Genomic DNA, 12,396 nt, shown 5'->3' with positions numbered 1-12,396 from the left:
GTTAACACTATTAACACTATCGTGTAAGTTTAGGGTTGGGTTTGGTGTAGGGGGTATTTCTAATACAATATTTTTGATGACCAATTTAAACCAGTTAAGATCAGTTAAGCCCGTTTCAAAACATGCTACTTTGCCGTTCACTCACTAACTAGGAAGCTAACTTCTAAGACAGCATCTTAAAGGAGTAGTGTACTTCCAGAATAAAAATGCCCTGATAATTTACTCACCCATGTCTTTCAGTCTTCAGTCGCAAAGAAAGTAAGGTTTTTGAGGAAAACATTCCAGGATTTTTCTCCATATAATGGACTTCAGTGGTGGCCAATGGGTCCAAATTGCAGTTTCAATGCAGCTTCTATGGGCTCCCAGCCAAGGAATAAGGGTCTTATCTAGCGAAAGGATCAGTCATTTTCTTAAAATAAAATATACCCCCTTAACTATTGCTTTTATTTGTTTCCCAGTTTATGATTATTAAAAAAAAAAAACATTGAAAATATCTTACATATTTGAAAATTGTGTTGGACAATGTGGGGCCTTCAGATCAACAAGTCTGAGAACCACTGCTTTAAATGCTTGTTTCATAGATGAGGTTCCATCTCAATTGACCTATCGGTAAGCCCCTCCCCTCGAATGCAGATGAGCCAATGGCAGTCGAGTATCAGTTGCACGGGGAGCGGAACTCGGACATGTTTAGGTTTCAGCGCCATAGAGAAACATTGGGAGATCCGAAGCTCGCATCGGTTTAATGGTGTTTATGCTACAAAAATGGAAAAACGATGTGCCTGGGGTACTTGTAACACTAATTCCAGTTATCCTGAGAGGATAGGCAATGTAATTTATTTTATTCCATTTCCTAAATCCAACCAAAACAGAGCAAAATGTCTCTAAGCATTCAACCCCAATCACAATGAAAACGAAAACATTCATTTTCTGGTTGTCATACTCTCATTAAGTTACACTTTTCATCTGCTCAAGCAGAACGTTAATGTCATCTTGTGCTTCAGCAATGTATCTCTGGCTAAAACTAGCTAATGTTAGCGTTAAAGTTAGTGAGTCCATGTTAACGTACAAACCTAAATAGCAAACTGTTCTCACATCATGTACTGTGCAGTGAAAGTCAAAAACATAAACGAAGGTTTATATTAGAGTGCCTCCATATTAATCTGGTTAAAAGTAAATTAATTTAATCTGCGGTATATGAACGGTGTTGATCCGGGATGTTGTAATTGCGATCGTGACGACCATAACATAATTCTCCCGTTTGCATTGTGATCTGTATTTTTACATATTTATTTTAATATCCCTCCATGGCATATTTAAGTCCCACTTGAAGATCCATCTGTGTCCCAAATTTATCAGAAACACCTCGGAAGAAAGTTTTCAATGACAGCTGTCATTGTAAGACAGTGAGCAACTCGTTTGTTTGTCCGAGTGAGCAACAGTAACTAAGTGGGGCGGGGCTTACCGATAGGTCAATTCAACCACTAAGCTTGTGTATTTGAGTCGATTAATGAATTTATTTCTCTGTATTTGCACAAGGGGACAGTTGGTTCCACCTGAGGGCTTATACAGGCCCGAAAATGCATCCTTTGCTGAAGAAAACAATCATTTCAACAATCTTCGCCATCTGTTCCATGGCACGACAAAATCTAAAAGTAGAAATCCAATTCGACTATAAACTGTATCCAAAATGTAGAGAAATAATAATATGCCTCAGAGTGTCATCTGTCCGGCAAGATTGAGATCCATAAGTCATCCGAGATGGGCCGTGAGGGCATTCGTTGTTGATCTGTTTTAAGATTCAGAATAGCTGTGTGTGCCGCAGTGCCTGGGCTGAGCATTAGCTCTGGTGTTATTGAGTGGTATTTGAAAACTGATACTTTTGAATGTTAGCGTCACATATACATCTTCATATGTATGGGTTTTCTAACGCAGTCGGTTTGTCTGATAGCTCACGCGATACAGCATTGCACTTGTGAGGTGAAGAGCTCCAGTGCGAATCCCGTGAATCTAACCCACCTATAAGGAAGTTAAAATAGCACAGTTGCATCAGCGAATGCGTTTTTATATCACTTTTGCATTCGTTAACACTATCGTGTAAGCAAACCCACTCAATACTAATGCTCTAGGCATTAGCTCTGGTGTTATTGAGTGGGTTTGCTTGGCCGCCTGGGCCATTGAACTTTGGAAGCTAATTCGAGATGAGCCCTTCAAGCTGAGACAACATGAGTCCTGACAGTTCAATAAAATGCTCTGTGCAGTGGCGAAAAAGCGTCATACAGAAGGCAAAGGTTACAGGAGCCAGTAACATCTTTTTTGCTTATCTCATTCAAAAGGTAGTCACGAGTATCTATTGTAACATGGCTTATTCGCCTAGAGCCGAAGCTTTTACTTCTGGATAGGGACGCCAGAACAGATGGGTACATGCATGGCTGTGAGAGTGACATTATATGCTACACGCATGGAAATGGCTTTTATTATCATGTTTGCCGCAGGTTCTATATAGAGGCTGGTAATAAAACACTCATATGACAAGCGAGAAATTTTTGCACACATTTGGATGGAATAGTTATTTGTGTGTGTTTGTTTGTGTGTGTAATGAACATCTACATTATTTTGTGTATTATATGTGAGTGTTGAATGATGAGACCCTGTGGGGCTTTGTGTTTGGGAGCAGGAAGCTGTAAACAGTCTGTCCCAGCTGATCTCTATTCTCAAGGCTCTGATACACACTGGCCATCTGAGAACACACTACAGTTCCCATTCCATTCCACTGCTTAGCCAGAATCCTCACTGCACACATTTCCAACACAGCAAACACATTTATACATGAATAACCACATATAGAAAGTAGAAGCCTTAGTTAGACGAGTCACATACTTTGATTCCGGTACAGTCAAGTGCAGTCAATGCCTGAATAATACATAAAATGTACTGTATAGTAAAAGCAAATCTTCTGCCTTTGATGTGATGATGTGAGTATATTTTTTAAATGTTAAAATGCTTTCTCCTATCCAAGGTTTATTGTAAACCATAAATATTATGAAATGGATAGTTCCGGTCCTGGATACTGATTGGTCAATACAGAATTCTAGCAGTGCTATGAAATATACATAGTAATTGCTTTGATGTAATCTTTGATGTTAAAATAACATTTTACTTCGGAATGCACCAGTTTTAAAATTCTGGTCAATACAGATACAGTAAGCTGATAATTAATTTAAACAAATAAATAAATAAAATTAAATCAAATCAAAAAAAAATTTAATTACGTAAATTTAAAAAATCATTTATTTTACATATGATAACCGATAATTTGACAGTATTAAAAACTGATTACCATTTTGTTTGCATAAATTATTACTAAAAAAATAAGTCAATCATTTCAACAAATACAATAATTAACAGTGTTATAAAATTATTACTATTTTTCTAAGATTAACTTAAGGTGAGCTTTAACAGCAAAAAAAAATACATGAAAACAAATAACACTAAGAGAAATAAGCATACTGTATTTTAAAAAAAATCCAATATCAGTCAATACTACTAAATCTGTAATACTGACTGATATGGTGCCAATATATTGTGCATCCCTAATTTAATTTTTAAATTAAACCTTTCCCTGTGACTATAATATTGCTTGGCCTCTTGTACATTATTGCCTACATTTAGCAGAGTTGGAATGCTGTATTTGTCAATAAGCATTCAGGACTGGAACTCCGCCATTTAGACCAGTATTTTAAGTGTGAAAACATTCTGTTTGTGTTTGTGAAGCTAGCTGTCATATTAAATTAAATCATCAGTTTGTGCTTCAAGCTGTAGGCAGTATGTTCGTCTTTAACCATGTATAGCCGGCCTTCACATGATACCATCAACACAGATAAAAGTGCATCTGCCTAACTGTGTGACGGCAGTCTGGATGGTGGAGGGTTACAGGGGGTGCTTTTTGGATTAAACACAGCTGGCGGGTGTGTAGAACTGGAGGCATCTCAATGGGCGGCACTATCCTGACCTCGCCCCTGCCACTTCTCTGGAACCACGCAAGGTGCCAGGGCAGATTAGTGACTCCGTGGAACTCTGACTGCCGGCTGGCACGTAAAAAGTACTTTCAGCTGGCCCCTGCTGGCTAGTGACACCCACAGTCCTTAACTGCTTTTGACTTAAAATTATCCATCCAAGTTTATTAGAAGCCCCAGGTGCAAGTGGGTCAAGACTGAGCTCACATCAACAGAAGTGGCACAGCAGGAACACATTTACGAGACTGTAGAGTGCACTGAGAACCAGACAGGACATGCTTAACACTGCTGCTTTTGTTGTGTGCCACCTGCACCTATTGATAGCAACAATAGTGAGTTTAATTGGGATTACTAGTATTGATATTACTATTAAAGGAATAGTTTAACCAAAATGAAAATTCTGTAATGTCTCACCCTCATGTCATTCATTGTTTATTCTCTCTGATGTGGAACACAAAAGGACATATTTTGGAGGAGCTGCTCAGTTCCATACAATAAAAATGAACAGTTATGCATACTTTAAAACTCAAGAAAAGGACAAAAAGCCCCATAAAAGTGGTCAATATGACTTGTGTGTGCTATACAAAGCTTCTGAAGACATGCACCACAATCTTCATTAAAGGTTTTGTGTGATGAGCAAACTGAAATTTAAAGGTGCAATTTCCTCTAGCAATGCCATTTTTGCATTTAGCAATTTATGCATTGCAAAAATAATGACTGTTTCAAACAGGTTTCTCAAACACTCCCCCTGTCTGCCAGTGGTTGAACAAACACATAGTACCACCTGAACTTACACCACTGGTTGAGCCAACATTGCGGTGACTGACTGGTTGGGATGCAAACAGAGCAATATATTGATACTGCCACATAGTAATTTACTTATAGTTCAATAATGGCAACTCTCAATATAGATTTAACAGCAATTTATTGATAAGAATAGTAGGATTGATCTTGGCGGACTAGATCTGCTATGCTGTTGCTGCTGAAGGTAAAGTAGGGAGAACCTCATGGTAGATCTAGACAGGTGGTGCTGGGGAGGTGGAGGGCTAAAAAAATTATCTTGGCATGCAGTACTGAGCTGGACCAGGTTGGGATGGGAATAAGGTTGTGTAGATAGGAAAGAGAGATTGATTGGCTGTGCTGCTGGCTTGGAAGAACCAATCAGTTACTCGTAAGTGTTTCCTGGCTCACCTATTATGCAGTACTGATATTTGTACTACATATTAAGATAGGAGAAAGCATTTTAGCATTAAAATAATCATAATAAAATTAAGAAAAATTTTAATCTAATCTTAAATTAATCTCAATAAAAGACATTTCTCAACTATCAAAACCTTACTAACAAGATTACCTGATTCTTCACATCTAGATTTAGGCCAAGGAAATGTTTCATTTGAACATGAAAAGCGCACTCTGTACCTCCCCCTCACTGCTGTTATCCTCTCTGCACTTTCATCATATGTCAGTTTTTCAGTAGTATGATTCATAGTTTTTTCCCACTGAATAGCAGTCCTTTTAAAAAAGAAATGAAGTGGGCAAGCAGAGTTTTCCCGCATATTCTCCTAAAGGCTACTGGGGAGAGTGGGCCATCTCCTCTGATCAATTCTCCATATTGATGGTATGGATAAGAGGGGTAGCTGTCTAGCAAGCATACATATTTTATTACTCTGATATCCCCACTATGGTGAATCTCTAGTCTTGGATAGACTGCAGCTCCCGACCTCCATTTGAGGGAGATTACGTTCTACAGTGTCAGCTGCCTAAGACCCCGGGATAAATCATAGTTGGTACCCCAAAGCAAAGCTTTGACTATCTATTACAGTAAATAATTTATTATTAAAGACTGTGTGAAATGTGTTGGCAGACTGGAAGGAATAGCAGGAAAAAAACATGAAGGTTTAAAAATGTATGTGTGTTGGGGTGTTATTTTAGGAAACATGTTTTAAGTTAAAATACCTCTTTTGCTATTAAAAATACTTTTGAATGCATTATTGGTATATTTTACTTGATGCTTTTGAGAGTAAATCAGAATGACACTTTAACCCTTTCTAGGGCTAATTGATTTGAAAGAAAAAATAAACTACGCCTTTCAATTGAATGTGTTAATTTAGTACAATTATTATATAAAAAATAATGTGATGCATGTGGTAAAAAAAATATTGCTTTTAACTCCCAACCCGTGCAGTGCTACAGGCTACTTGGCATTGCAAACCACATTTATAAAATGATTGTGGAGCCGTTCACATAGGATGTGTTCTTGGTTTAAAAACAGCTGAACGTAGCGCAATGCAGTGGTCTCAAAACACATTTATAACACAGCATCTTAAAAGTGTGTTGCTCATTGTGTGAGATGCTGAAAAAATGCCCTAAGCCCTTTCACTCTCCATATGAGTCCACATTTTGGTGATGCAATGCTGTGTAGACTATTAGGTAGCAGTCTGTTGTGGAGCCAGCATCAATTTGGGGGGCTTTTCTTGGCAAATATTGATATATGTGGTTAATTTTGATTTATTCAAAGAAAAAGTTTAATTTACAGCCCCACTTCAAACCGACATTCACTTGCAGTTGCCCGTGAAGAGCTTTTGTATTGTGCAGCCTCTCCAGAGAATGCAGTGAAAGCAATCAAATCTCTCTTTGCTTTCCTCAACAGGTGTCCATAAACTGTGACTATGTGTTTGTGAATGGAAAAGAGACGCGTGGCTCCATGAACGCTCGGGTGATTTTCAGCTATGAGCACCTGAGTGCCCCTCTTGAGCTCACAGTCTGGGTGCCCAAACTACCCCTTAAAGTGGAGCTCTCAGACAAGAAACTGAGCTTCATCAAGGGCTGGAGGGTGCCCATCTTACCCGACCGCAGGTAAGACATGTCGATGATCTGAGTGTACAATAATACTTGCATTCTGACTGCTTTTTATGCATATTGATTTCCCTGGTAGCGCTTCTAATGCATGTTTTCTTTTATTTTGTTGCTTATTTCAGCCTTCTTAATACTTATCGGTGTTATGAGGGTGATAAAACGGTGTTATAGTTTAATTAGTGGAGTTGTTAAAAGCTTTAAAGCTGGGTCACTAAGGGCTGTGTTAGTTACAATGCGGCTGTAGAGCTGATGCCACATGAGACCAGAATGTTATTCTTCATACAGCCCATTTACTGTGATTTTGACAAATTGAAGCAGCGGTGTTGTCACACCATGCACGGCAGAATATCAGCACAGGCATTTTTCATGAGGAACCTCTCCAGAATTTATCATGATGGAAAATATTCTGGTAACTCACTAGTATCATTATTGCTCCCTTACAGAGGTCTTTCTTTTTTATGTAAATCTCTAATTAAATTCATTCAAATGGGCCATTAAAATGGAAATATGATCTGATTCGGTTATGCTAATCCAATTTGGGAGCAAATCGTCAATCTACATCTAGCCTTCATGTGGCTGGCAGTGTGACGCATGTATGCAACAGTAGAAAAAAAGTCAACCTTTAGAAATTCTGCTGTAGAGATTTATCTTTGGCACGTTGGTTCCTAAGCAACATTGGAACATTTAAAAATATCAGGACAAATAAAAATAATTATCTTGATAGTATGCATTAATATAGAATTTATGTGCGTATATAAAACTATGTAGGAAACTGAAAAAAATGGAATATATCATGGTATGAATCATTTATTCTCATTAACTGTACATTTGTGTGTGTGTGTGTGTGTGTGTGTGTGTAGCTGCTAGGATGCATTTAGCTCACTTAATTAAATATAGAATTTTGCATTAAAGTTCACTGTTATCACGCCATTGTATGCAAAGTCCCTCAGTGCTGTTATACTTTCAGTGTTTTTTCCTGTTTCATACGGACAACACACACACAACACAAGTGTGTCATTACATTTGCATTTGACCTCAATTTGAGTGCCTTTGATTTAGCTTCCTCCCAGAACCCAAGATCTCCAAGGCTTTGTTCACACGTACAATCTCAGTGTGATCAGTTCAAAATCTGATTTGTTTTCCAGTTCCAATCTTTATCCCAGTGTCTGCACTGGCATTTTGCAAGTGAGGAAATCAAATCTGCTGAATTTATCTGGTTACTTTAGTAATGGCTTAAGAGTCAGCACAGCACCAAAAGACATAAGACAGTAGCTGTCACTATGTAAGGAAAGAGAAGATGACAAAACTGAACATTTTGTCTCTGCTCATATTCATCCTGACATCTTGTCACAGTGCTGAGCTACGTTGCATAAGAACCAACCAGGGTACAGTACCAGCTGATCCTGATTAATCTCATGATTTCTTTCAGTTCCTTTTTAAATAGAATAACTTTAGAAAAAAAATGTAAGGAAATAATGTGTGTAATCACTACAAGCTTATAAATTTGTGTGGATGACACTAATAACGGAATATAATAGTAGTCTGTTTTTCACCTGCAAAATGATTTGTTTTTAAGAGACCCTAATAAAATTAAGGTTGACATGAAACTGATATTGTGTCCTATATACAGTATACACACTCACCCTCAAGTCATCCTAGGTATATACACCACTCTGTCGTGAACGTGCATACGACAGCTAGAGGAAGCTAGAGATTAAGGTTTGTAAAGGTTTAAATATGGATATTTTTCTTACACAAACGCATCACTTCGATTCAGAAGGCCTTTATTAACCCCCCAGAGCCATGTGGAGTACTTTTTATGATGGATGGATGCACTTTTTTTGGGCTTCAAAATCTCAACCACCATTCAAGGTGGGAAACTGCATGAGGCAACACAAGCATCAAAGGCATTTCTGAACTGTTTACACATTTATGCATATTCTGTGAGTAAAACCACTAATTTATTCACTTATTCATTGTGAATTTCACATGTGAGCATTTAAAGTATGACATTACATATGTTACATCCCAAATGGTGTGTGTGTGTGTATGTGTGTTTCTTTTTTTTTCTTTTTTTTGAAAACTGATCATATTTTCATACATTTGATTATGATCAAACAACTAACCAGATGCGAATAGACCACAGAATCCACTGCCTGTTTGAAAAATAGCTTATTCTTATTTCCTTTCTCTCTTCCTTTCTTCCCTCCTCTGCTCTGTCCATTTCATTCCACTGCACTGCCCAAAGGTGAGTCGTGTCAGTGGGCAGGTTTCTCGCATTGGCCTTCCACACAGATTGATCGATGTAGCTCACTAAACTGGTGAAACGATGATGTGACTGCAAAACTGGACACAGATTTGTATTGGATGACTGGGTTCCCGTGCATGAAATCTCCAGATCTCATGACATCCTAATGAGTTCAAGCAAAGCTCCACTCATGAGGTGTGTTCTTCTGCTCTGAAACTCATATTAACCTGTATGAGGAGAAAAGAGAGTACAACTGTCCTCAAGAACACAGAGAGCTTCTGTCTGCCAGGTTCAGCACTCTTCAGCTGATGCAAGAGCCTCTTGTTTTTCACCTCATGGCAACAGGAGCCTTTAACTCAGAAGAGAGCAAAGTGCTGATCAGCAATTGCTTTCTACTATCATAAGTCTTCTACTTCTGCGTTTGTGTGCCTGTCTTTTTTTTTGTTGTTGTTGTTGCTGAGAAGTAGCAGTGTGTCTCCTTACATGATAACACAATGCTTTACATTCAGCTCAATTTAGGCTAATCGATGGGCAGGACATGCCTTGTCAGTCACAGGCAGACAGCTGTCTCTACATCTCCAGTTATCTGATTAATTAGTTATGTGTGTGGAATGGTTGAAGTGGCATTCAGCTTTCAAGATCCAGTCAGCCCTTATCCTGCTTCCTCTCGCTTACTTCACATGGTGTCAAACTGCTGAGGGAGCAAATTAGATATATTGAATGTGATGGTATGTATGATCCATGCAAGAGTCACTGATGCAAAATATTTCCTTAAACAGGTCTCCAGATGATGCACCTTTTGATGCTGGTAGTTCTAACAAACTTTGTGGGGGAATTCACCAAAAAATGGAGTGTTGTTTATTTGCACGCACTGACAATTATTTTAACACCTATTGCACTTGTAAAATGAAAATTAATTAGGTAATGTCACAAAGATGCCAAAAAAACTGTGTAAAACGCAATTGCAATCTTGGAAACCGGGACAGTACACATTATGGCCTCATCCACCAAACAGAAAGTTCGCTGATCTGTGCAGTGTGACTGAATATATGACTTATATATGCACTTGTGCATTATTTGAACATTGCTGGATGAATAGCTGTTGCTATAGACAGGGGTGCACATAATTTTTTTATCCTGGATCTCAAAAGAGCACCTGGAGATTTGGTTTGGTCCTCACACTACACATAGTGTGACCCATTAAATATAACTATAAAAAATAATAATAGTGATAATAATATTATTGCACTTTATTTTTTTTTTGGATAAATTAAACAAAATAATAAAGTGTGATAATTCTATTGTGTTTTAAAATAAAAAGGGAGTATTAAATATAAATACAATTATTTTATAGTGCCGTGTTTAGCGCTGCAGAGTGAAGAGCGTCAGCAAAGAACGAATGAAATGTCACAGTTTTGCTTTGTGCTTTGAAAACGTCAGCGGAGATTTATGCTTTCAGTTCGAATAGAAATCTTATATAGTATTACGGTTTGTCAATCTAAAATGGTTATTGTGCATTAACAGCTGTCAACCATGTTGGTACGCAAATGAGCGGTCTGAACTTATTTACACCGCGCAATCTATAAAAAATAATAATAGTGATAATAATATTATTGCACTTTATTTTTTTTTTGGATAAATTAAACAAAATAATAAAGTGTGATAATACTATTGTGCACCCCTGGCTATAGATCTATGTACACCAATGTACACCAATACTCAATTAAAAATAAACAAAAAAGTTCATTTATAGCTTGCTTAGAAACTTTGTGTGTGTGTGGTTGTTTTTGTTTCAGTGTGTCATGTTTTGATTTATTTATTTTGTTTGTTCTGTGTTTTTTTGTGTGTTGTGTTGTGCTTTTTTGTTTTGTTTTGTTTTGTTTTTTGTTTTGGCTAATTAAAGAGGGCAGTTTGAATTACTATGATATTTCAGGATGCTGCAGCAACGAATGGGATTGAAGACTGACCATTTTTGCTCATCTCATCCTCTCCTTTATAGCTACAATGTTAAAATCTACTCGTTTTTTTTTTTTTTTTGCTGCATTAAAGTCTATACAGGTTGTCCTCTAAACTAAACTTTGCATTCTCTATTATACATTTTTATTTTAAAAAAATGATGGTTTCATAAAGGATTAGCCTATTTGAAACCACCATAAGTTTCCTGTGTGTATTTCCTAAAAGGTAAATTTGTGATGTTCAGATCCTCTATTAGTCTAGCTCCATTTTACTATGTAAATTGCAGTTCAAAGTTCACCAAACTTGAATGCAAAAAAAAAAGTAAAAGACAAAAATTCTTTGCACATGCAGGTGTACCAGCTCTTCCATATTATCATTCTTATGAATGGAAGTTAGTGGAACATAAATTCTAGTGTGAGTTTCTAATTTATAGTAAATCATATTGACCTCTCGCTCATCTCCCCAGAACGGCCAGAGACAGCGATGATGATGATGATGACGACCGTAAAGTGAGTCGGGGATGTACGCTGCAGTACCAGAGAGCCCAGGTTAAGGTTCTGACCCAGTTCCACACAACCTCTACTGAAGGCACAAACCAGATGATCACTATGCTGGGTCCTGACTGGCAAGTGGATGTGACAGAGCTGGTGCAAGACTCTCTGAAGGTGGTGGACGCCAGGGTGGCTGAGTTGGTGGACAGGACGGTGCTAGTGGCCAACGAGCTTCAATGCCAACATATATCAATACCATATATCAATATATCAATATCAATACCATATAACAATGCAACTATATAACCAACTATTTAATTCTGCTGTATTGCATTCTCTTCATCCAATATTACTGGACATTGGTCCTTAATCATGGTTTTATACCTGTCAAAACATAATGCAAAGTGTCTTAGGCACATTTATTTAATCCCATTTACTGTCTCATGTATTCAAGTACAAACTTTACTTTCACTGACTTCTCTGATGTTATGTTTTAGACACTAGAAGGGGGCTTATTTTGTTTTATTATTTTATTTTCTCTTTTATTTTGTGACAACAGTTGCTTTTAATCCGGTGTCATCATAATTAGCTAATTGTTTTCAAACAGACAGAATGCTAAGAATATAAATGTAGCTAAAATAGATCAAATCAATAAGGGCTTCTATTAAAAGTTCTCACAACTGAATTTATCTAAGTTAGCTCTGCTGCTGTCTTTATCTTTTAATGCCCGTTTAGAAAGCTATTCATATGCATATTTAGTCCCAGTAGGCAATTCAGAAACTGGGATGTTTGGGAAGAGAATTATCTGTGTGGTATAAAACTTCAATGGTGT

At 37.5% G+C, this 12,396-nt stretch overlaps 1 protein-coding gene across 1 annotated transcript in view; it reads left to right on the top strand.

The window, feature by feature from the left end:
* LOC107709916 (transmembrane protein 132E) overlaps positions 1-12,396 on the top strand; it is a 73,249-nt gene that overhangs the window by 50,697 nt on the left and 10,156 nt on the right. The window contains exons 5-6 of the mRNA XM_016514583.1: positions 6,664-6,869; positions 11,540-11,777. Coding sequence (XP_016370069.1) covers positions 6,664-6,869; positions 11,540-11,777 — 444 coding nt within the window. The remainder of the gene's footprint in view (positions 1-6,663; positions 6,870-11,539; positions 11,778-12,396) is intronic.

This window comes from Sinocyclocheilus rhinocerous, unplaced genomic scaffold (assembly GCF_001515625.1).
Source record: "Sinocyclocheilus rhinocerous isolate Xijiao unplaced genomic scaffold, SAMN03320098_v1.1 scaffold1981, whole genome shotgun sequence".
Classification (NCBI taxonomy): Eukaryota; Metazoa; Chordata; class Actinopteri; order Cypriniformes; family Cyprinidae; genus Sinocyclocheilus; species Sinocyclocheilus rhinocerous.
This window is presented reverse-complemented; position numbering and strand designations above follow the sequence as displayed.